We start from the raw sequence: 26,953 nt of genomic DNA, 5'->3' as shown, positions 1-26,953 counted from the left end.
CTCGCCCAAATTCATGAAACGACTTGTTAAAGCCTACATTGTAAATGAATGAGGAGAAGTTAGTGTGTTGTTGGTACCCAGTACGGAATGGTCGAACTTCTCGAACTGATCATGCTAATGTGATGATGCCTCCCAGACAGTAGGATCCTACTACTACTCCGAGACTGATTTCGAGTCTTCTCCTCATGCTCCTTGTTCTTTAAGTAGGATCTACATGCAGAGAGCTAGCTGTTAGTGTTATTCGTTCATCGAGCAGGTGAGATTACCGGCAGTCTTGGCCCTTGGGGGCATTATCGTGCACTCGGCTTTGTCTGCTGAAAATAAAATCCTTCCCATAGGCATAGATTTCTAGACTAATTGATAGAGATTGCACGCATCCCTATTAAAATCCCTTTATGCAGTCTATGTGCATTGTGATACTCAATAAATGAGGTCAAAGGTGTAGATTTAGATGAACAGGATGAAATAGCAGGTTTTTCTATAGACCGAAAGCTTCAGTCTCTATACCGTCGGTTGTTCCACTGAGACTACGTCTGGCTCCACTAGACCTCCGGTTATAGAGACTGAACGATCGCCTATGCCAGCCTATGTTGAAGATATCACGGCTAGATTTTAGCCATTAGGCCCCTCCCACAAACATGAACAAACTTGCCACGGCCGTATTGTTATGCCCCCAAAATCCCCCAAAATGTCATTTTACCTCGTGCATATCCAATTTTACATTAGGCCTAGGCTATAATACATCGGTTCCACTTACTAACTTGATTGAAATAATCCGTTTAATGGTCCCTTTTAAGGAAATTATGGGTCAAAATGGACATCCATGTTGAAAATCTTGCAAGCCGTGTTAAACTCTCGCTGCCGTCAATCTCATCCCTTCTAGTCTACGCCGAAGGCAAAAATGATTATGAAGGAAAAACTGTGATAACGCCATTACGAACGTGTAGATGGCGCACAGTTTTTCCTTCATAATCATTTTGCCTTCGGCGTAGACTAGATTCCCCCAGCATTGCTTTGTGTCCAGTTATGGTAAGAATGTTGTTGACATATGAAAAAAAGTTGTCAAAGTTGGGGGTGCGGCCTATGCGGCGCTGCGACCTTATCGCCGGCAAATACGGTAATGGATTTTTTTTTTTGTCTGTAGAATTATAAAATGAGAAATCATAGATCTGATATCACATTTTCTAATATTTTCAAATCTCCAAAAACTTTGGTCACCCCTTCATACACGATAGAAACATCCGAAGGATAGCTATGTTTATGTTCTAAAAAAACCCTTTATAATATATCTTTGACATAAATGTACATTGGTTTTAGTGTTTTTTAATTCATTTTTTTCTACTCACATTTATATGAATCTAATTTTCTTCATAAATAAAATTTGAAATAAATGTATGATTTAACACGGACATATCTGAGAACCAACTTTGTGTAGAATTAATCAAAGTTGGCTGTCCTTTGAGGTTAATGATTAGTGTGTCAAAGAAAAGACCTTTGTACTTCAATATCAAACAAACTCCATAGTGATGGCTCTATGTAAGAGAGCTAATGAACTAACTTGACGCTTTATTATCTAAAAATACCTTGGTAAGCAAATAGTGCTTACTGTAGTGACGCAACAGCTGGATGTTGCAATTAATGCTCTTGGATGTACTTATCATAATGTTGGTTTCACTATCTAAGGGCTTGCATCGCTGTGCTGTTAACTTGGTATGTAATTGTATGTAGGGAGGAAATGTACTTTTTGATACCAAAATGTGACTTTTTTTGTCTTTTTTCACATCGATTCTTGTTTTATATTACTGGTATTTATTAGATGACTACTTTGAACTGATGCTGTTATACTAGGTCCTGTTGTAATTTTTAGTAATGTAAGTTACATAAATGTTATACTGTAAATCACATCAAATCTCATATTTTTATTGCTGTATTCAAAGATACTGTCAACATTACATTTTTCAGAAATCAATTTCTAATGTAAAAAAGTTCATGAAAACTGTAAAATATGATGATGTCAGTATATTTATCAGCTGATTTGTTTTGTCTTTCCCTTTGTAGGTACAAGACCACATGATGACATGCTGTACAGTGCAGTAGAGTTTTGTTTCCACCTAGATTGCATAGTCCAATCTCATCAAGTTTGATTTCATCTCTGTATTAAACCAACTGCTTCAAGATGGCTCGCATCCTAAGCCAGCTGCGTCTCCTTCTCTGGAAGAACTTCCTCCTTCAACTCAGACGCGTAATAGCGACCATCTTTGAGATTCTCATCCCCGTACTCTTTGCCTGCATCCTCATCGGGATCAGGCATGCTGTGGATTACACCGTCTACCCTAACGCCACCGTCTACGACACCTTTAACATCAACAACCTGCCGCACAATCTGACTATCTTTCCCTTACCTGTAACAGTATGGCAGATGGCTTACACACCCAACACATCCGCAACAAACCAGATCATGTCGCACGTTGTGAAAAATCTTGGCCAGCCGTTCGTTAGTCTCGTAGATGGTGAGTATTCTAACTTGTGGTCAGGACAATAAAGTAGTGATGTGTAAATGTACCCCTGTTTTATGTTTGCTCAATTTTAACATTAAGTGCTTGATTATTTCTAAAAAACATTTTCAGTCTAACAATCAGATGCTACATGTTGTCTAATAAATAATTTGAAAGTTGAAACTTATGTTTATTACCTCAAAAGGTTTTTTTTCTATGTAGATCAGATTTTGTAAACAAATCTAAAGCTCAATAGTTTGTTGTTTTATATCAAATCATCTAATTAAGATTGTGAAGAATTTTCTGGTTTTCCAAAGCAGTTTTTTTAATACTGTAAAGACCTGTACATACATCTCATTCAGTGAGCCAAAGTCAGAATGCAGAAAGAGGGAGAGAGCAAGATAATGAGGGGGGGGGGGGGGGGGGGGTAATAGGTAACTTAATTTAAAAATGATTAAGAATGATTTACTTTTCTCATATTGGTTTCCATGTAAACAGGTCCAGGTTTTCCAACTGAAGACGCTATGCTGGAGTACTTCGCCCAGATCAACGGCACCAAGGATTCTCCTTTGCTGGGTGGTATTGTGTTTCATAATGACTTCCCAGAGAATGGTGACTTACCGTCCAATCTCAACTACAGGTAAGAAGAGAATAACATCCCGTCTCACATACTTAAATTGACTGCACATCATATGACCTTGCCGTCCCTCGAACCAGTAAACACATAGGTGATAGGGCTTCAGCTCAGCCCTCAACAATCGAACTAGAGTTTAGAAATAGCAACGAGATGGAGTTTCTATAACAACTCTTTTGCTGCCTCATTGAAAGGAGAAAAAAGGAGCTTACATTTACTACATGTTTTCAGTTATCGTCCCATTACAGTATAAGGTTATCATCCAGCCAGAGGAACTCTCCTGGTATGATTTATCCAAAAGAGATCTCCTTGGTGGGATTCAACTCACCCCTCAACAATTAAACTAGAGTTTAGGAACAACAACGAGATAGAGTTTCTATAACAACTCCCCTTTGCTGCCTCGTTGAAAGGAGAAAGGAGAATCTTACATTTATTTACCAATGTTTTTTTTGTCCCATTACAGTATAAGGTTATCATCCAGCAAAGGGAACTCCCCTGGTATGATCTCTCCAGAAGAGAACTCCTTGGTGGTCTTTAACTCAGCCCATCAACAATCAAACTAGATTTTAGAAACAGCAACGAGATGGAATTTCTATAATAACTCCTTTGCTGCCTCATTGAAAGGAGAAAGAAGCTTACATAGACCATTTGTTGTTTGTCCCATTGCAGTATAAGGTTATCATCCAGCCCAAGGAACTCTCCTGCTATGAGCTCTGGAGGGCAAAGCTCCCTGAATGATCAGAAGAGTGAATGGAAGACAGATGAGCTGTTTCCTTTCATCATGACCATGGGACCAAGGGCTAAGCAATACTCATGGGGCGGTGACCCTGGTAAGATTATGTGTGTTGAAACTTTTTTCTGAAGCCTTAAATAATTATAGCACATAGACAAAAAACCCTGAAATCATGCTCTGTTTTTACGATGATCTCCCTTTGCGCATTGAGATACACTACCTTATGGATGGAGAATAACTGTTCAGATATTGTTTAATAATAGTATGGACTGCATGGGCATGTGTGCAATGCTTCCACTTTAGTTCATTTAACCTTGAGATGCAGTAACACATCATTACATTCTACAAGCAACTGGCTGACAGTCTGTCAAATGGTTATTTCTTTCTTCCAAGAATCAGATACAGATTTGTGCTTTATAAAGTTTGTTCCCATGAAAGGAATTCACATTTTAGTTAAAAAGAATGAAGCCAAGAATGAACCCCATATTAGACTCTTTAAAGTTTCTTTTTAAAGATATACATGTATGTGTGTATACCTTATGGAAAAGAAGGGGTTAAAGCCCGTCTACACTAGTTTAGCCATGAGGGATTAGACCTCCCTACAAGGTCACTGACGGGTGGTTATCTCATCAAATCAGCTCTCAATTTGCATAAGAAAAAGAGGAACATGGGGGACAACAGTCACCGCTTAGACATTGTCTGCTATATAGAGGGCGCGCAAGTAGCTATAAAGAGTGCAGTGGGGCTTTAAGGAATCTAAGCTTGTAACCTTTCTTCATTTTGACAGGGTATATGAGAGAAGGCTTCCTTTCCCTGCAGCATGCCATAGACAAGGCTTTCCTGCAGTACATGAACCCGACCCTGACGGATCAGTTCAGGATTGACATGCAACGCTACCCATATCCTCCATACCTGGACGATCTGTTCATCCTGGCCATACAAGGCCAGTTACCATACCTTCTCTTCATCAGTCTGGTCTATCCCATGATCAACATCGCTAGGACTATCTGTCTGGAGAAGGAGAAGAGGCTCAAGGTAAATTCTCTTTAAAAATCAGTCTGTACTAGTTTGGCTAGGGGGATTAGACCACCCTGCAAGGTCACTGACAGGTGGTTTTCTCGTCAAATCAGCTCTCAATTAACATACGAAAAAGGGGCTCATGGGAGACAACAGGCACCGATAAGGCATTGTTTGCTATACAAGTTTAAATTGTTTCCATTGACTCTATGAATTGGAGGTGTATGTCATTTATGTGTAACATCTACAAAAGTATGAAGTAAAAATTGGATTGCTATACTTACTTTAAAGGCATTTTAATGCATGTACATGTAGGCATGGTGGTATTGGATGAGAGTTTTTGATTTTTTCTCCCTTTTGGGGGCGGGTTGGGGGGGGGGGGCATTGATAGAAATACTAGCAAATCGATTTGAAGTAAGTGAGTCTTTATTACATTGACTTTTTTTTTACATGTATAACCATGAGAATAAATCATCAATTTATTGCCCGAGATAATCCAGGAACGAGCTACCTGCATTTCACTTGGCTATTTCACAAACTATCTGAAAAAATATCTGTTTCCTTCTCCTGTATCAAAGTATTGACACTGCCTCTTAATCTATGGTAAAGGTGTCAAATAAATCGTTATTTTATCACCATCTTTTATATATTTCTAATTGATCATCAGGAATCGATGCGTATGATGGGCCTGAGTAACTGGCTCCATTGGATGGCTTGGTTCATCAAGTTCTTCGTCTTCCTCCTCATCTCAACCATATTCATGACCATCCTCTACACTGTCCCAGTCGGACCACAGGGGGCGATATTTAAAAGCAGTGAACCTACTGTAATCTTTGTCTTTCTGCTTCTCTATGCCGTGTCAACTATTGCTCTGTCGTTTGCAGTCAGTGTCTTCTTTTCAAAAGGTAAAACTTCAATCATGAAGCACATAGAATCACTTTTTGAAAGTCACTCTGACCAGGTCCCTTTTGCAATTTGTGACCCATATTGGTTCAAAACCACAAATAAGTTGCTAGAAATTAATTTGTCTTTGTTTTGTTAATTTTCTCCAACTGATTTCAAGATTTTTCTTTGATTTATGAGCAAGCGATAGCATTTACTCAGAAGACCACACTCTCCTTTGTTTGCTCCATTATTGATTTAAAAAAAAAAAAAATTTTATTGCAACTATATTAAAGTAGTCACCCGAAGAATCAAAAGTGTTTTGAAAATATGTTTGGGGCTCGCAGTAATCATCTCTCAAAAATGTTAATTTTGAGATCCAGATTTTCTGCCTTCAGCGGTCCTTCGTAAAGCATCAAGACTCATGATGTCACATGCAAGACACAGCTAGCCGCAATATTACATTTTACGTCTTTCCATGATATCTACATGATTTTTCATCAAATTATTTGTGTTTTTCAAGAGAAAATATTTCCATCTATATATAATTTGTCCATAATTATCAGTTTTCTTGAATTTTCTTTCTGGTGACAACTTTATAGATGATTTCAAGCAAGTTTTTGTGAGGTTGTTTTTATTGTATTGGTTCAAACATTCAATCTAGTACTGCGACATACGATGCCCATACTAGATCTCAAGATTAGCTTTAATAGCCTTTTTGATGGTTTGGACTTTGCTCTCATTACAGTAAAGTTAACAATGTAGATGTGAGTCTGAGCAAACATCGTAAATTTCTTTGCCCTTCTTAAAGTTTGCTGTACCTCTCATTAAGTAAATGTCTGGTCATAAAAAGTTCAGCAAACTTTAGATTTTCAAAGGGAATTGACAAGACGTTTATGACGGATGATAATACCTCTACAAGTATTTAAATCCATAAAGATAGACATTTTATATTTACATTTCATTGAGTAATGGCTATGTATGCACTGAGCAACCAAATGCAAGTCACGCAAGTAAAGTGAACAAATGACATCATTGTTTACCCTGTCAGGTCAGTTTCATAATTTGGTCACTACAGGCAATCAAATTCATAAACGTGCATCATCTTACAATTTATGCCATTTTCATTTTTTGTCAAAAGATATTCATGTTCGATTGTGCATTATTAACAAGTAGGCTTGATGAGCTTGTTTTTGGTATTCCGTTTCATTCATAGATGACCAATTTACTAATTCAGAAGTAGGTTCAATGGATATGGCATAAAATAGGGGATAAAATTATTGTAATCACACCTAGGGTCAACCTATCAAATTTCAGGGGGTACACGCTAGTGGGACAATAGACTATTTTTTTTTTTTTTGGATTTCACTAATATTAATGTGAGTGTAACAAATCCTGAGATAACTGTCAGAGGGCCTGGTGAGAGCATTGAGTATGTGTTATGCACTGGGAAGGACTGTACTTGCTCATACAAATGTTTTGACGCAACTCCCAGCCACTTGCACACCTGTATTTTGTGCCATATGTTACCAACCAGGGTTCGTCGATTAGTCTCAACTTATCTGCGATTGATATCAATCGCAACTGTGTACATAAGAGATAGGAGATACCCCTCCTAGACCTTGAAATCAGATAAATCAAATACTTATGGGACATACCCTGCACTTGTCCTCCATGGGTGCGTTTATCAACTTTTGCTACTCAGAAACATCGTTTCTATTCGCAGATAAAGAAACGTGCATACAAACACGATTTGCGGGATGTCACGTTTATCAACTTGCCAATTTGCCTGAATCACGTTTGAAAATGCTGATTATAGGCTAGAAAAGAGTTGATAAATGCACCCGATGTGAAAAAATCACAGATCAGTGATTGTGGTTACCTAGTACAGACAGACAATTTAAGATTCACTGCAGTTAACTGCCACTAAAAATAACTGCTGCATTTCCAAAATGTGTAAATGAATGACAACTGCATGCAACAAAGGTCCTACGTGTATTTACTTAGCATATCTTAACAAGGCTTGAGTTTGTAGTCTCAAGGGCACATTGTAGGTACTGGTATATTATGTAGAGGTGTCATATTCAAGTGGCTTTAAAACACTTGCCTGGAAATGAGAAGGTCATGACTTTGAGCCCCGTGCGGCCTTGGTGTCTTTTGGCAAGACATTTATCTACGTTTGCCATCTTCCACCCAGGTGTTAAATGGTTACTGGTAGGAAGGAATTCCTTGAATGATGTGAGCACTGAAATAGGTAGCCTAGCTTGAGCTGAGGTAATAATGTAGCGTCTTGAGCAGCTTGTGCTGTGATTGTAAGTTCTATAAATGTATATCCTCTTAAAGCCTGTCTACACTAGTTTTGCCAGGAAGGATTAGACCTCCCTGCAAGGTCAGTTACAGGTGGTTATCTCATCAAATCAACTGTCAATTAACATAAGAAAAAGGTGATCTTCGGGGAAAAACAAGCACCGCTTGTTTATAGAGGGCGCAAGAAGCTACAAGTAGTGCAGTCTGGCTTTAACATTCTATTTATCTTTTTGTTTCTTACTTTGCAGCCAACACTGCTACTGCAGCCGCAGGGATAGTATGGTTTCTCTCCATCGTACCCTACACCTTCATGTTTAACACCTACAGCTATCTATCAGCTGCAGAGAAGGCAGCAGCATGTCTACTTTCAAACTCAGCCATGTCTGTTGGTCTCCTACTCATCGGAGTATTTGAAGGAACTTGTAAGTTCATTTAATTTCTCTTTCTTGTCAGTACTATTCAATTTAATTTATTTGGCATTACCAAAAAAATGAAATCATGAATACAGAATACATAATAGACCCTCTAAGATGCAACTTGTGCTTGTAAGTGTGGCTCTTGTAAAAATAAACGCAATATTGAACTAAATTGCAAAAGAAATAAAAATTACAAGGTATATATATTTATGTTTAGTATAACAAAAAATGACTGACCATTTACGGCAGCTTCATTTTGGTCATTACAAAGGCATCGCTTTAAGTACTTGCTTGAAACCAGTTGAACACAAAGGGAACATAAAACAGGAAATGAGATGACGTATTAGTGCGATTTATTAACCCTTTAATTACCAGACATGTGACATCCTCAGCTTTGCCTTAATTGACTGTAAACCTAGTTCTCTTTCATCTGTTGTAGCATCTCAAAATAATCTGAAAGTTTTTTCCTAAACCTCCCCTGAGAATATTGTGTGACCTTTATTAGTAATCTCCTTGAAAGATAACAGAAGAAATACTTGTATTCCGAGATTTGTATTAAAAAAAAACAATAATAGTAATAATAATGTACATTGCTATTTTGATACAAATACTAGAGACAGACTTTTACATATAAAGGCCCAGCCTTCCTGTCTTGTCTCCAAATAATGTCATTAATGTACATATTTAGATTTATTTACTTTTTTCTTTTGAGTACTTATACATTGATGCATGTTACAGGGCATCTACACGTATTGCTTGATAGCTCTAATTCATTCTTGTGCCTATTCTATTTGATCAGCTGAAGGAGTACAGTGGTATAACATGGCGCAACCGGCCACTGCTGATGATAACTTCACCTTCCTAGCGGTCCTCATCATGCTCCTGGTTGATACCATCCTCTATCTTCTCATTGCTTGGTACTTTGAAGCTGTGTATCCTGGAGAATATGGCATCCCAAAACCGCTCTACTTCCCTTTCACCGTAAGACTGAGAATTAGCTTCTTTTTGGGGTGATCTGACATAAATATGCTCTGGGGGGTGTTTCACAAAGACTAAAATCGACTTTAAGTTGGACTTAACTACGACAGGCCGTTCATGTCACTGTTTGCTCTTACCATTTTGATCTTTAGATCATATTTTTTACTTCAATAATGAATCATCGTATAAAAAAAATGTAAATTCTGTTGATGACCATGATTTGTACATGTATGTCCTTTGAGAGACCAATGCCAGGTAATGGTGAGAGTAAACATTGGCATGAACAGCCTGCCATAGTTAATTCCAACTTAAAGTCGATCTTAGTCTTTGTGAAACACTCCTCTGGAGACATTTACGCCAGGCACTACATGTATTTATATACATTTGGATTGGGACAATCTAACTATGAGTGAACGTTGTGGCGTCATGTTATCAAAGACATGCTTAGAGATATATTTAGGGTAAGGGTTGCGATTGTGTTTTAAGTTAGATTTAGAGTTGGGGTTAGGCGAGTGTTGGATTTAGACCTGAAGTTAGGGATTGGGTTAGCATTAGAAAATGACTGTGAAGCAATTGTATCTGGAGTAGTTTGTTCTGCACATTTTGGTTTCATTATAATAGGAGTAGGCCTAGTGCTTTACATTCAAATGTGCAATAGTAGACTAAATGACTACATTATGTCACTTGTTGCCATAGTTTTAACATGTGTCTTGAAAGTATAAAATACATGTACATGTATTATAGTGTGAGACAACGTCAATACATTATGTCATTATACCAACTTACACGTGGCACTTAACCTTATTTGTATGTTTGGAGGATTGCCGAGCCACCTATGCTTTAAAATATAGATGCCATAGTTATTTTTTTCAGCAGTTGTAGTTCCTCATATTTTTTCTCTTTGAAATCTTAACAGAGGAACTACTGGTTTGGACCTAAGAAGGGTAGCTATGCTATAGACGTGGAGAGTGCTCCTGTACTCAATGGCTCATCATCAAACCATGACTTCATGGAGAGGGATCCGGTGGGGATCAAGGCAGGGGTGCAGATCAAAAAGCTTAGCAAGGTAGAGTTCCGCAGTCTGAAGAATGTTACAACGTGTAATGATGATGATGAGGAGGAGGAGGATGATGATGGTGATGATGATGACGATGGTGATGATGATGATGATGATGATGATGATGATGAAGATGATGAAGATGATGATGATGATGATGATGATGATGATGATGATAAGATGATGATGATGATGATAATGAAGATGATGATGGCAACAACGACGATGATGATGACAAGTTTGATGATGATGATTGTGGTGATGACAATTGTGATGATGATCATGATGAAGATGACAATTATGATGATGATGAAGATAAAAGTCAGAGTAGAAATGGTACACGTATGGAAACGAATGCATATACATATGTCAGTTGATAAAATTTGTTTCAGTGAGAACATTTTAATAGTTTGAAGTATGATAAAGGTCAATAATGAAAAAACTTACCCGTGATCATATTGATTGTGAAGATAGTATTCATGTAATTGCATTGTGCGTCTTGATGCTAGGAAATATTTAGAATATGATAATAATGGAGGAATTTAGACATTCATAATTATGCTTCTGTCCTTTAGCTAAAAAAAATTAAGTGAGAAAAATTAGAAAGTGAAGAGTTTTCCTTTTTCAGAGGATCATTTTTCAAGACTCTTCATTCAATCATGTTTTAATAATCGCTCAATAACCTTTGACCCACAGACATTTGGAAAGAAGGTAGCAGTGAATGATCTCTCAATCTCCATGTATGAGGGTCAGATCACAGCTCTACTAGGTCACAATGGAGCTGGTAAGACAACCACTATCTCCATGCTGACTGGACTCTTCCCACCGACATCCGGCACAGCGGTGGTCAACGGTCACGACATCTGCATCGACATCGATGGTGTCAGGTCCGACCTGGGTCTATGCCCTCAGCATGATGTCCTCTTTGATGATATGACTGTGGAGGAACATCTGTATTTCTTTGCCACGGTAACTTTAGAGTTAGAGTTAGATAAGATAACGAAAGATTGGCTTTGGTGATAAGTGAATTAAATATTAACTTATTGCCAGGGTAACACTTGGGAGCGCTAGGAGTGTCACGTATGACAGACATGAGCGCTGTACAAGAACCCACTATTATTATTATTGTCAAAGCAGTGTTTTCTTCTGTATCAGAGTTACTTGTTTTTCTTCAACTACATTTAAGTGATTTCGTACTATTAACATTTTTCAAATGTTGCTTTCATGAACATGTGTAGATTTTGATTGTTATTTGCATCATTGCTGATAAGAAACTTTCTCACCATAAACCAATAAACCTGCAAGATAATGTGTCTTTAAGGACCTAGCTAAATACATGTACATGTAAATAATATTCCTAGTTCTGTGATTTGTAAATGAAAGATAAGGTCATGTCATGTGTCAATGTTTTTAAGAGACATTGCACATATTGAGCAATGAATTATATTCAACAATTCTGTATTTATTGTCCTGAAACAGAAATTTATGAAAGAAAATACCTTTGTATAAACAAGCAAAAACAAGGAAGTAAATGTATTCACACACTGAATACATGTACTTACATGTAGATACATTCATCAAAGCATAATTCCAGTGGCAGTTCTTGCTATTGAATTGTTCTTTAATGATAAAGCAAAAGGCAGTCATGTGATGAGTACTTCCTGTTTCATTACCTTAAAATGAAACCACTTAAATTAATAATGAAACTAGGAATAGAAATCACAATGCTCATATTGGTTTAGAAATGATTAATTATACAATTTGTACAGATGTAACTGCGTAATTTGTTATACTTGTTGATAAGGCTTGTTTTGGTCTTTATATGTTTTAGAAAATGTAATTTATAAACATTACACAATCCAAACAATTATAATCACATATGTTTAATGGATGCTATTTCACAGCGTTTTATACATGCCCTAGTTGTTATTAAAACAGGGCCCCGTCTTATAAAGAGTTGATATCAATCGCAACTTATTTGTGATTGATATCAGTAGCAACTATGAACATAAAACACAGGAGATTGCAAACTTGCGATTGATTGGAGGACCTGCGATTGATTTGGATCAATCGCAACTCTTTATAAGACCGGGCCTAGATATGCTCTGATGCTATTGTGAGCAAGGAAGTACATGCAGTCCTTACTGCTATCGATGTAGATTCCCTCCTGTACTTTAGATTGTGATGCTTTGTCCATTGGATTTATGTACAGTCAAACTGCTTTAGTGACCACCTGTCTACAAAGGCCACATTTGTTGTTTCCCTTGAAAATGGTTTCTCATTGAATCATGTACTAAAGGAACCTGTACATAAAGACCACCTGCCTATGAAGACCACTTTTCTTGTTTCCCTTGGGCGGTCGCTATAGACAGGTTTGACTACATGAATCATAATTTGTAATAAAATGTATAATTTTTCGTGCAATGCAGCTGAAGGGTTACCCTCCTAAAGGCGTACAGGATGAGATAGATCGTTACATCACTTCCGTGGGTCTGGAGGATAAGAGGTTTGTCAAGTCTAAGGCTCTCTCCGGGGGTATGAAGAGAAAGCTGTCTGTTGGTATCGCCCTCATAGCTGATTCCAAGGTGAGAAAGCCAACCCTTAATGTTTCAATTTTGGAGTAGCATGTGACTAAGTGAAACACCAAGAAAATCTGTTCATTATGAGATCATATTAGAGACAATACTCGTAAGAGCCATGCTTCACATCCCAAATATGTCTTTATTGGGACCCGATGCATGCTCAACTTTCCAAATAGTCTCAGACTGATACTTGATGAGTCTCCTACAAATTATTGGTATAGGGTGTTCAATCATGTTTAAAAGATTACAGTCAATCAACTGATGGAACTGCATGATCCCAACAGCTAACTGGCAGCCTACACAGACCTCACTCCCAATGACCCAGATTTGGATTGTTTAGGGCAGTTTTTCAATGTGCTGATTGTGGCCAATGGTAGTACAGACCTGCCAACCAGTACGATTTAGTCGTATTTAGTACAATTTTTAGAAGCAAATACGACAGTACGATTTTCCTTAATAAAATACGATTTTCAATTTTTTTTTTTTTTTTTTTTTTTTTTTTTTAAATATTTTTTTTTTTAAATATTTTTTTAATCAATATTTTGTGTGTGCGTCCGCCAAAATGGCAATGTCAATGGCAAAATGTCCATTCTGTCCTGTAAAGTATCCTACAAGCATCTCACATCAGCAATTTGGGGATGTTTATTGGTTCATCGAACACACCAGTCGTGACGAAATAATGCATATTCAACCAATGATCAATAAAAAAAATCTTCCTGTAGGTAGAAACTGTAAGAGGCATTGATTCGCGTAACAATCCGTGTTTATTTTCAAGAATACAACTTTTGTCAGTAAAATACAACTTTGACACTAAAGAATACAGTTTTTGAACTCCAGAGGTTGGCAGGTCTGGTAGTACAGCAAAAGAGTACTTACATCCAAACTCCTTGGAAATGGTAAGGATGTTTATTTTAATGTGATATATGTTTCTGCAAGAATCATACATTGATGATGATGTGGTGATGGTGGTTTGTTTTACCTAAGAAAGCATGTGGATGCTTGTAAGTAAGCAACGTGGAGACCGATGGCCTCAGCTCATCACCAAGGGACTTGGTAATGCAGATTAATGCCTTACCAAAGGGCACTAGGATATCGACTTGGTTTTGAACCCAGGATCTCCCTTTTACAAGCTAGGCCACTGCTCTACCACTGAGCCACCATGCTTCCTCCTTACTATTATCATCATCTTTATTTCTTAACACAGATTGTTATGTTGGATGAGCCAACCTCAGGGATGGATCCTTCCGCACGTCGGTTCACATGGGATCTCCTCCAGCAGCATCGTAAGGGACGTACCATGATCCTCACTACACATTTCATGGATGAAGCTGATCTTCTAGGAGACCGCATCGCAATCATGGCCGATGGTCAGATCAAATGCTGCGGGTCATCACTCTTCCTCAAAAAGAAATATGGTAAGATGAAGTTCTCTTCTGGGAGATACATTTGAGTCTTTTTTTTATAATTAGCAATTTCTCAGAATAGGTCCAGTTTGTGGCCACATAGTTTTTCTGACAATTAAAAACCTGCTAAAGAATGGGTCTGCATTTTTGGAGTTGCTCCAACTAAAACAGCATTGGTAACCAATGAGCAAGCTTACAGGTCATATGTTGTCATTTGTAAGCACACAATGGTCTTTAGTGAGTAGCTGTTTGTAGTATGAAATACAACATGCACATGGAAACATAGAAGATGATCTTGGATGGATGAATCACAAATTTATTTTCAAGGTACAGACAGCATTCTTGTAAAGAATTTCATTTGTGTTCATTTACAGGTATTGGGTATCACATGGTGATCGCCAAATCCGCTGACTGCAATGTGAATGCAGTGACCGAGATCATCAAGGATTACGTCTCTGGAGCACAGATGGAGAACAATGTCGGTGCAGAGCTCTCGTATATCCTACCGGAGGAATCGGTAGATAAGTTTGAGCGTCTCTTCTCACAGCTGGAGACTCAGAAGACAGAGCTAGGGATCGATAGCTATGGTGCCTCGGTGACTACCATGGAGGAAGTCTTCCTCAAGTGAGTCGTTGTGATGAGGAAAGATTATATGAGAGAGTGAAAGAGAGAGAGAGAGAGAGCATGTGAGAGAGGATTGAGAGGGAGAGAAAGGGAGAGTGTGAGAGAGAGAGAGAGAGTCTGTAAAAGCTATGGATTGTTAGCTATGGTACCTCAGTGAGTCGTTGTGATCAGGAAAGATTCAATGAGAAAGAGTGAGAGAAAGAGAGAGATAGGATTTAGAGGGAGAGAAAGGGAGGGAGGTAAAGTAAGAGAGAGTGAAAGAGAGAGAGGGAGGGAGAGAGAGAGAGAAAGGGGAGAAGTGTGAGAGAGAGTCTTTTTGTAAGAATTAGGATTGAAGTCTTTCGCAAGTGGGTCATTTTGATAAGGAGAGATTAAATGAGAGAGAGAGAGAGAGAGAGTGGAAGAGGATAACAGGTATGGTACCTCTGTAACTACGATAGAAGATGTCTTTCTCAAGTAAATCTCTGAACAAGAAAGACAGAAGAACAAAGAGCTCAAATAAAACAATAGATAGGGTTATATTGAGCCCTAAGGACAGTGGGGTAAAATGAAGATTGTCATTGTAGAAGACATATTTTGATGACATCACAAAGGGGTTAGGGAAGGAGACAGGATATAAAACCACCTACCTCTCTCAAAAAGAATATAGGAAGATGCCCATACAGAGATGTATGAAGATTTGATTAAGACATAGATTAGGGATATAATTAGATTAAAGGTAAGATGACTTTACTAGATCAAACTTAAAAAGAGGAAAACATGAGTGGTGGGAGTCAAAGGATGTTCTGTAGAGAATGGAACAAAAACAAAAAAATCCCCACCAGTATCATGCTACATATGTTCTTTTGTATCAACAGTATATGACCATGGACAATTTTGCAAATATTAGACAAATATAATCAACGTTTTGAAACAAGAGGATGGAAAAGTACATAAACCCCTAACTAATTCACTATAAATACAGTTATAATGTAATTGAAACACATTTTCTATGACAGGGTTGGCATGAACATGGGCCAGAATGAGGAGAGTGAACCACGTTACCGAAGCACCTCCAATGCTGAAGCTAGTCTGGATAGTCTACCAAATGGAAAAACGGATGCACCTAAAGAACTGCCAGACCAAGCGTACGACAATGCAGCCTATGTTCTGGAAGAACAAGAGCTTGAATCAGGTATACAGACTGAGACATACCGGTAGACCAACTGGCCATTAGATCTCATGACCCCTCCAAACAATTGTCAGCAGGACCATTGAACTAACATTGTTATTCTGGTGGACTGTCGAAATCAACAGACAGTTTAAAAGAATATTGGTGTCTGAAGTAAAAGGAAGCAAACAAGAATGGTATTTGTAATTTTGTGATCAAGATTCTTTAGATACATTTTATCATCTGTTGGACTAAATAACATCATATTCATTGCAAATTCCTTTATATGCAAAATTGGGGTTATAAAGAGGATGGACAAACTATGTTCAACTGTGGCAGAGAGGAGTAGACAATAGGAGATCTTTTGTCTGTCCCATCTTACCAGAACCATGTACTCTCACAATCTAGAAGGGTTTGCACCTGAAGACTGGATCCAGCATCTTGCACTGGACAGGGATATTGTAGTGATGCAAGAAGAAGATTGCCAAAATCTCTTGACTAGCTAGCTGTACCTTTTTGATGTTACCCAATGTAAATATTGTATACTTTAGCTTTGTTTAACAATGACTTTCTTTTTTTCTTTCAAATCCGTTTCTTTTCATTTTACAGAAATGCAGCATGAAAGCGTTAACAGCCAAGGATCTATAATTGTTCCTGATCTGAACACAGGCATTGTGCTGTACTGGCAGCAGTTCCGTGCCATGTTCCTGAAACGAGTCCTGCACACGTGGCGCAACCTGATCCTCATCGTGGTCCAACTCTTCATCCCAATTATCTGTACCCTGTTTGCTATCCTAGCCACCAAGTTCTTGCCCTCTCCCGGTAATTCTACGCCTATCACACTCAACATGGAAACCTACGGCAAGGACACCATTGCTCCCTTCACGTCCTACGATCCATCCAGCTCAGTCATTGATCAGCTCACCAGGCAGTATGCAGACCAGTTCATCAACACTGGCACAACAGCAGTCAACGTCTCCACCAATGCTACCTATGACATGTTGGACTACCTGATTGACAGGCGAGAGGAAACCTTGTCAGAATTCTTCCGGGTTAACTTGATCTCGTCAACGTTTGATGATGTGGTCTTGCCGAGCAACGCGACGCGTGTTGAAGGTGTCGCCTTGTTCCAGGAGCAACCGTACCACGCCCCTCCCATTGCCCTCAATGCCTTGGACAATGCTCTCCTACGTTACTATCTGAATGGCAGCTACCAGATAACCACCATCAATCATCCATTGCCAAGGACGATTGAAGAACAGGCTAGTGACCAGCTTAACCTTGGGGTGCAGACAGGGTTTGCGATATCTTTCAACATGCTATTTGGGATGTCATTCCTGGCCAGTAGCTTTGTGGTCTTCCTCATCAAGGTAAGAATTAGGATCCGTTATCAAGAAGAGAAATACACTCGATGTAATGTGCAAACAAACAAACTTGTACATCATTTGCAATTCCGACCAGTTTTGCCGTAAATATACACAAGTCATTTGAGTCTAGAATCAAGTCTACTTTATGCATTTAATAATAATAATAATAATAAATAAACCTAACCTATATAGCACCAAATGCACTCTATGGAGTGCTCAAGGCGTATGTAGAAATAATTACGAATTAAACAGAAGCATTTTTACATGATTTTTAAAGAAATCGGATGTTATACACTTTTTGATGTCTTCAGAAAGGCTATTCCATAAAGTAGGACATAGGATCTCCCCCCCCCCCCCCCCAAGTTTTATAAGGTTTTAAAGAATTTGTTGAGGATACCAATATGAATCATAAGAATAATGTTCTATTTTTCTATGGATAATTTTTTGCTAACTTTCCACTGATGATGTACTGGTAATTGAAATAAGGAGTAAGATCTAATGTTTCATGTCAAATCCTTACTACTTTTTGTGTTCTTTTTCACTTCAGGAGAGTACAGTCAAATCGAAGCATGTCCAGTTCATCAGTGGTGTTCGCATCTCTAACTTCTGGTTCTCCACCTTTCTTTGGGATCTCATCAACTACCTGGTGCCCTGCATCATCTGTGTTCTCATCTTCATCATCTTCAGCATCGAAGCTTACGCTGGTATCAACAGTCTCTCGGTACTCCTCATCCTCTTCCTACATGGCTGGGCCATCATACCCCTCATGTACCTCCTCTCGTTCTTCTTCACCACCCCATCCACCGGTTTTGTCGCTCTCACCATGTTCAACATCATCTTCGGGTCAACGACCTACATTGCCGTGGAGATCTTGTCGGTGCCTGAGCTGGGGCTAGTTTACATCGCTGATATTCTGAGCTGGACGTTCATGTTCTGTCCATCGTTCTGCCTAGGATCAGCATTGTCTAACTACTATAACAACTATCAAATCGTCAAGATCTGTACCGAGAACGAAGTTGCTAGACAGCTCTGCAATTCTCAACCAGGTAATTACATAGACATGTAGCATCTCCTGCATACATGCCAACCGTTCCGATTTTAACGGAACTGTTCCGTTTTTGAAGTTTTTATAGCCCTAAAAAACGGAACGTTCCGATTTTGGGGAATTTGGCTTTCCATACATAGCATTGATCCGATCGAGTGCTGAACGGATTGCATTGCGCAAGGTGCGTGCAGCGTGCACTGATATGTACATACAGTGGCAGCGTGTTGCTGCGCGCCACGTGCACTCTGATATGTGTTTCCGTACGTAACATTTCCGTACGTAAATACTTGCGCTGGCAAATCTCGTAAGTATAATTTCTATACGTTTGCATGCGCATATCAGCATGCATGCATTCGCTATCGCGGCTAGCGCACTGTATAGGGTCCCCATGCAAAGTACGTGTTTCGAGGTACCGTATACTTTGTGATTTGTGATTTGTCTCGGAAGAAAATCTGTCAAAATGAGCGGAACAGCAGCAAGACAAATTCAGAAGTACAAACAGGAATACAAGGAACAATTTCCCTTTATTAGAGCAAGCACAAAAGGGGAGGAATATGCATACTGCATTTATTGTCGGCAAGATGTCTTGTTCTGCTGACATTGATTTTGACAACCTCATTTACATGTAGCTCAATGAGTTACAATAATTTTGGATTGTTGACTGTTGTCTGGAAAGTTGAATACCATTATTGCCAGTCTCATTTTATGCATAGATCTATGTCATGTATAATTATTTAAAAAGTAACTAGACTTAAATGCATCACTTTGCATGAGTGGCTAATTAAATCTAGATCTATGTCTATTATCTGCTCTGCCTCTGCCAAGGATAAATTAAAATGTGGAATTCACTTCAATCACTTTTTTGTTTGGTATGACACAAATATTACCCATAAACTTGGGTTGAATTTTAGGGGAAATGGTCCCTAAAATAGGCTCAGATTGCACCAGAGAGCATCTGGAAACCCAGAGCTTCCAGGGCCCTAAAGCGGGCCCTGGACCCCGGCTAAAAGTACTTCGCGCTTCGCGCTCGTGATGTGCGCTTTGCGCACATAGTGTACAGATTTCTGATTTTCAAATGTTGGCATGTATGCTCCTGGTGAAATGCCCGTATGATAGATTTGGCTTTTGAGCTGAATTCTTTGTTTTTCATTCATTTGTTAAAGGGAATCATAATCTTGATATTTTCCAGAAAAAAATGTTTCTTTGAAATTAATTCAAAAAGTATTTACAATATATCCTTTGAAAATTGCAAACTGAACATGTGTGAAGTCCAGAGATAATCAGTCCTGGAGAAAATTAGACCACCATGAAAACAGAATATTATTGTTTGGTATCTGTTAAGACTAGTATTACTTTTTAATTCGGAATGAACCACTGGCTGTAATGAATTATACTTTTTAGAATGATGATTTATAATTCCTTAGAAGTTAGAACTCGGTACAATAAAATCTAAAGAGGTTTAAGAGGTATGATAGATTGTATACTGTTTACATGTTTTTTTTTTCAATTCCAAATTAACTTTCACCAGACATCCATTTCCAAGAGAACATGTATGCTTGGGAGGAGCCTGGTATCGGGAAGTTTTTGATCTTCCTGGCAATAGAGGGAGTCCTGTACTTTGTGCTGGTCTTCATCTACGAGTTGGGATGGTTCAGGAATCTCAGATACTTGCTGCAGAAGAAGAGGGCCATCAATGTGATAGAAGATACACCAGCTAACACTGTGAGTTACAAAGACAGTAGTGATGATGATGATGATGATAATGGGGACCGTGGTAGTGATGTTGGTAATGGTGATGATGGTGGAGTTGATGATTATATTTATAATGACAATGATGGTGATGGTGATTGTTGTGATAATGATCTTGATGGTGGTGTTGATGATCATGAAGACGATGAAGAGGATGAGGGGTGGGTTGTTGATGCTAATATTGGTAATGATGATGATGGTGGAGTTGATGATTATGATGGTGATGGTAATGTCACTGACTGTATTGGTGATTGTTGTGATATTGGTGTTGCTGATGATAATGATGGTGATGAATACTCTGGTTAGAATATACACTTAAAGCCCCACTGCACTACTTAAAGCTACTTGCTCCCTCTCTATAGAAAACAATGCCTAAGCGATGACCATCGTTCCCCCATGATCCTCTTTTTCTTATGTTAATTGAGAGCTGAGTTGATGAGTTAACCACCTGTCAGTGACTACGCTAGGTGGTCTAATCCTTCCTGGCCAAACGAGTGCAGACGGGCTTTAAAGGTACTATGTCTCATTTGCAGGCCAAAAAATGAAAAGGTTAAACTCCAACGGCATTTGAAAGTAAATACTAATTTAGAACTTCCCTAAAATTAGGGGGGCTTGAAAATGTCTTTAAGTGGGAAAATGAGGACTAGAGAAAAGGGACATAGTATCTTTAAGACTAATGCACATTTTTCCATTTCACCTGTACCTCTTTGTGAAGGAGGATGAAGATGTTGCAGCAGAGAGGAAGCGTATCCAGACCACGCCCAAAGAAGAGCTCTTCAGAACCAACGTCCTGGTGATGGAGGATCTCCGTAAGATCTACCCAGGATCCAGGAGGAAGGCTCCGTTGGTGGCTGTCCATGGGACCTCCCTGGGGGTGCCTCCCAGGGAATGCTTTGGGTTGCTAGGGGTTAATGGAGCAGGGAAGACCACTACGTTCAAGATGCTGACAGGGGATGAGGATGTGACGGGAGGAGAGGCGTACGTTGAAGGCTTCAGTATCAAGGATGATTTGCAGATGGTAGGTGATTCTGGCATTGTTGGTCAAACAGTTTTTGAGCGTCAAGTAACGCCTGGGTAGAATGCTCCACAGGGAGTGGGCAAGTACTGAATCAGATGACCGGGGTAATAGCATATCTGTAAAGCGCTATTAAGTGCTATATGAAAGCGGAATATTATTATTATTATTATTCTGTTGTTAAGCAGTTCAGGGGGGGGGATACAAAGATATTTTGTGAATGAGTGAATACTTATTTTGGAACAAGATCCAAACATATTGGACAGGAAATTGCCTTCTTATTATACACTTTAAATACTTGAAAATTGGAATAGAAACATGTAGGACCAAGATGGACATGTATATGTAAAAATGAGAGTAGTTTATTCTATGCATCCCTAAAAGCCATTAATAAACTAGCTATTTTCTGAGATCAGACTTTCTGACCGATTGAACTACACAACTCCTTACATTCCCTACACCATTTGTTCAGCAGTCAAGTATAAATGTTTTACAGTGGTGAACAATGTTGAACACTTCCCTTGTAGAATGAGATAATGTATTAATTACAATTCTTAGAAGTCTCCACAGTGGAATATCTACCAGGAAATCTATCATGTTTCATTTTAAGTTCCTTGTCAGTATTTTGGAAGATTTACAAGCTGTCTGCTTTTTCATGAAATAGGTTCAGCAGCGTGTTGGGTACTGCCCTCAGTCTGACGCCTTGATTGATCAGATGACATGCAGGGAGACATTGTTCATGTATGGTAGACTGAGAGGTATGCCTGAGGTTAGGATACCACCTCAGGTTCATAAGCTGCTTCATATCTTCAGACTGGAACCTCATGCTGATAAACAAGCCAAGGCACTCAGGTAAGATAACAATTGTGCATAATTTTGAAGTTATAGAAAGTAGGATATTTTTGTTGGAGAGCATCCTATTGGCTGAAAAGATGCCATGTGACTCTTGACATTTTGTTATATGTGCAAGAGCATGCTATGTAACAACTTTTTTTCATGGTAAAATGCAAACAAAATAAAATACGACTTTGCACCGCTCTTCCCTGTGTATGCCCATTGCTAGCATTGTCTTAGCTGCACGCATCTGACGCCTGAATCCAAAGGATCGCAAATACCCTCAATTTTATATAACAAATATTGCGTGCGTCTGTTGTTCAATATACCATATATTCACCTCCAAATTAAGAATTTATCAGTTTTCCCAAGAGGTCTTTATATACAGGTTTCTTTGTATATTGCATTTTTTCCTTGGCTATAGTATAAGTTTCAAATCTTTAAAAAAAAAGAGGCAAGTGGGGAAAAAAGCTTAAGAATTTCATAATAAAATTTCATATTTATATTCATAAATCCAGAAATTCATGGAATGAAATGCAAAGTACACACTAACAGTAATGCCATGTAACAATTTCTTTTTTAAAGATTATGTTTCACTTTCATCAATCTTCATAGAAATTGCTATCATTCAGGCCATAACTATTTCAACACCTCAATCTTAACAACGTTTGTTTAATTTGTGTACTAGCTCTTTCATATGTATTTCCATCTTTGTTTATTAACAATGTTTTCTACTGGAATCTATTTCTCTCCCTCTTCCATGTGTAGTGGCGGTAACAAGCGTAAGCTGAGTACAGCCATAGCCCTGATAGGTGATCCACCCATCGTCTTCTTAGATGAACCATCCACCGGTATGGATCCGGTTACTAGGAGGTTGCTATGGGATGCACTCTGTAAGGTGCGAGATGAAGGCAGGTGCATCATCTTAACATCACACAGGTATGACAAAACATCAATTGATCTCTAAAATTATGTGTCACATATTTAACTAAGTATTAAGTTATTATCTCTTTTGTTATTTAAAAAGTATTGAAGCAATTCTTTTCTTTTAACACACAAAACCTTCATTACATAGTTTATCCAGATTACAGTATACTTAAGTACATCTACATGAAATGTACATGTTATTTGTAAAGTGTACAGTGTTTGATATTTAAGCAGAGACATTAGCATCATTGCTTTAGTTTATTTTCATACCAAAGTTTTCTTGTCTAGACTTCTTGTTACATATAAGTTTGTTAATAAAAAGTTACATTGATTGAAATTGAGGATATACTGGTGGTTTTGTTTATATCTTCTTCCTCAGCATCCATGTTCTTGCTCATACTAATGTATTGTGGCATAAGGAATCCTTATAGGTGAAGTACAGACCTTGGAAAATCTATCAGTCTGTCTCTGTCTATCTCTTCTCTTTTAAGATCCGGAGGGGTTCAAATTTGAGGCTAAATCATACATCCTGTAATAGATGGGTGTAGTGTAGTGATATGACAAATATTGTGCATTTCTTGGCTTTGCCAAATAATTACTGAGAGAGAGAAAAAAAATATTTATAATGATCTATGGTCTCCTAATGTCCTCGACAGCATGGAGGAGTGTGAAGCCCTGTGTACCAGGCTTGCTATCATGGTGAATGGAGGCATCAAGTGTCTAGGATCAACGCAGCATCTTAAGAGTCGCTTCGGTCACGGCTACACCCTCCTTGCCAAGGTAGCCATCACCATAGAGGGCGGTATTCCAGATCTACAACCTCTCAAGAATTTCATCATGGCCGAGTTTCCAGGTGAGATGAAGATTTTGATAGGATTTGTTTTGATTATTAGACCCACTTGTGGCCCAGATTTTGATGGTAATCCGTCAGTTGGAGTTGGTCTGGCAGTGTGTCACGGCACATCAGTACTATCAAACAGGAGAGTTGTCAAAGTAATCAACGCGTAAAGTGTACCAATCAACCAAAAATGTTTTGTTTTGTATGTTATGGGTTCCATGTCCCTCTACTAAATTAAAATATAAGACCTTCAAATATTTCTTCTATAAAGAATTACATTTCAAGCCCTTTTATTTTGAAGGAAGTTCTAAATTAGTATTATCTTTCAATTGCCATTGGCATTTAACTTTTTAATTTTTTTGAAAAACATGTAATGATCCCCCGACCAACAAAAGTTTCCTGTATCATTTTGGTCTCATTCTATTTTCTGCCATCAGGGAGCACTGTGAAAGACGAGCATCAAGGGATGGTCCACTACCACATCACCGATCCATCACTAACATGGGCAAAAATATTTGGGACTATGGAAAGGGCGAAGACCATCTATAACATAGAGGACTACTCGGTCAGTCAGACCACGTTAGAACAAGTCTTTGTCAACTTTGCTAGGATGCAGAGGGAGGATCTCAATCTCTCATAGACATAGAGGCTATTTTCATATCCACACAAATATATTATTTTTTAGTATATATTGATGACAATGTGACAAAATGGAATATTTCAGAAATGATGATTAGGGTATTTTGCATTTAATAAGTGACTTTGAAATGAAATTATGAAGCTGTAAAATGATTGACAATTAATCATGAAGAATAATAGTATACCAGTCTCCGATTTTTGCAATATGTTATGATTTTGTGTAGTTTATACTGTACATAATGCCAAAGACTAATTTTTTTTTAAACTTCTGTCATAGACTTATATGCATTGATATTTTTAGATACATGTAATATATATTTGAATAATATATGTTCTTAGAGTTTACAGTATAAGGTAAAATTAGAGTATAGTATCGTTATTTCTTATCATCAAATTCATATTTTCTTTTGATTGTTCATTGTAAGATAATAAGAAAATACAGAGAGCATGGATATGCATAATTGTAATTATTTGTTGATTGGTGCAGCTGATACATGTTGATGTAGTCGCATGAAATGAAATGTCATATTTAGTGGCACATGTAATATAACAGACCAAGAGAGAAACCAAGAACTACCTGGGAGGGTAACATTAAGATGTAGAGTGGGATGTTGACACCCTAGGGAGTGTACTAGGATGGCAGAAAACAGAATTGTATGGAGAATGTTGCGATCAACCTCCAAGTTCAGAGAAGATACCTTGATAGATAGAATATGTGTATTCTAAAACTCGAGCATTCCAATAATGTAAGTACAGGTACATTTAATGTACAGTTTTGAACTCATGTGTGATGACATTCGTAGACATGCAAGAAGAAAACCGACATGAAAAGCTTTTTCTGTTCCTAATGACAAGAGCTGTCATTTTTATCTCTGAACAAACTCTTTTCAAATCTGGTAGATTTGGTAGATTTTACAGCTGTTATTGTGATGTTTCAACATTATGCTTTGTATAGTGTATATAAGTAGTTGGTATATTGTCCCAATGCATCCAGCTCTCTTCTGGATGTACTCTCTTGTTTTTTGCCTTTTTTTCTTCTTCAAAATTTACTGCTCTCATCTGGAGCATGGTCATAATTCCAAACTAGATGTAGATAAAGATGTAGAAATTTCTCTTCATTGTTTGCATACTGTACCTGAAGCCCGTTAGTGAACAGTGGAATACATGTATGTCAAGTTTTCATCGCAGCGCATCGGTATCTTTTTAGTTCCCAAAAACATTTGTGTCACCTGTACACCTGTTGTATTACCTCAATTTTTTGCACATTGGGTATCAGTAGTACTGTATAATTGTATGTCAACATGCGTTTAGTGTGCCTTTTATTTACAGTGGCTTATTCTAGGGAAACTAGTATATTAATTATGCAATTTTGTATCAGTCAAATTACTTGCGATGTTACTGTATATGTATATGTTTTGATCAATTAGAAAAGAAATGAACCTCTTATAGAATTATGAGAAATATTGTTTATATTAATTTATGAATAAACTTGTCTGGTAATTCACTGCACAGTGTATTTCTTATTCAGCTCTGCACATGTATTTCATTGTAGGCCTATGTGGAACATATATCAAAGTGCAAATGTACTACTGTATGTCAGTCGTGAGATGTCCTTGAACTGTTGAATGTGTATGCTCTTTCACAGGTTTCTGCTGAGTATGGAGGACCTGAAATACAGGTATATCAGAAGAAGAAAAATGTGACTTTATATCAAAGGGCATTTGTGATTTATGCTATTATTCCTAATGCATTTTTATATTATTTACCAACCAATTTATACACCTTTAAGCCTGTCTGTACTAGTTTGGCCAGGAGGGATTAGACCACCCAGGATGGTCACTGACAAGTGGCTATCTCATCAACTCAGCTCTCAATAAACATAAGAGGATCACGGGGGAACCAATGGTCACCGATTAGGAATTGTTTTCTATATAGAAGGAGCAAGTAGCTACCTACAAGTAGTACAGTGGGGCTTTAAGTGAACACAATTAGTAGATAAGGTTAAATCCTCAATCAGAATTTCACAGTATCATCAGATTCTTTTGTTGTTTTATTATTTTTTAAATGATGAAAGTGGTTTTATCGTAGTGTAAGAGATACATTTATTCTTAATTTAATGGCATATCGAGGTTCCCATAGACTGTCTTATGTTGGACTTGGCATTGGTCTCTCAAGGGAAGTGCAAATCGTGGTCACAAATCTACAGAATTGACATTTTTGTATGGTTCATTGTTGAAGGAAAAAAATAGTGAGAGATCATA

General features: G+C 38.0%; 1 protein-coding gene across 1 annotated transcript; it reads left to right on the top strand.

The window, feature by feature from the left end:
* The first annotated feature begins 31 nt into the window (after positions 1-31).
* LOC586285 (ATP-binding cassette sub-family A member 3) lies at positions 32-26,196 on the top strand. The gene is made up of 22 exons (XM_030983987.1): positions 32-256; positions 2,059-2,510; positions 2,994-3,135; positions 3,799-3,959; positions 4,650-4,897; positions 5,547-5,784; positions 8,317-8,490; positions 9,284-9,465; positions 10,379-10,528; positions 11,216-11,488; positions 12,949-13,104; positions 14,306-14,516; positions 14,879-15,128; positions 16,127-16,302; positions 16,888-17,648; positions 18,193-18,691; positions 20,219-20,412; positions 21,155-21,457; positions 22,119-22,306; positions 23,057-23,227; positions 23,872-24,068; positions 24,491-26,196. The coding sequence occupies exons 2-22, from the start codon at positions 2,177-2,179 to the stop codon at positions 24,691-24,693; spliced, it is 5,211 nt and encodes a 1,736-aa protein (XP_030839847.1). The 5' UTR covers positions 32-256; positions 2,059-2,176; the 3' UTR covers positions 24,694-26,196.
* Positions 26,197-26,953: the final 757 nt, after the last annotated feature.

This window comes from Strongylocentrotus purpuratus, unplaced genomic scaffold, assembly GCF_000002235.5.
Source record: "Strongylocentrotus purpuratus isolate Spur 01 unplaced genomic scaffold, Spur_5.0 spur5_scaffold_14, whole genome shotgun sequence".
NCBI classification, from domain to species: domain Eukaryota; kingdom Metazoa; phylum Echinodermata; class Echinoidea; order Camarodonta; family Strongylocentrotidae; genus Strongylocentrotus; species Strongylocentrotus purpuratus.
This window is presented reverse-complemented; position numbering and strand designations above follow the sequence as displayed.

Bases quoted from the DNA above. Each gene is read 5' to 3' on its own strand.
- LOC586285 (XM_030983987.1), top strand. From the start codon at position 2,177: ATGGCTCGCATCCTAAGCCAGCTGCGTCTCCTTCTCTGGAAGAACTTC. The intron at 3,960-4,649 runs GTAAGATTATGT...TCATTTTGACAG, and splicing joins CTCATGGGGCGGTGACCCTG to GGTATATGAGAGAAGGCTTC. The intron at 18,692-20,218 runs GTAATTACATAG...AACTTTCACCAG, and splicing joins GCTCTGCAATTCTCAACCAG to ACATCCATTTCCAAGAGAAC.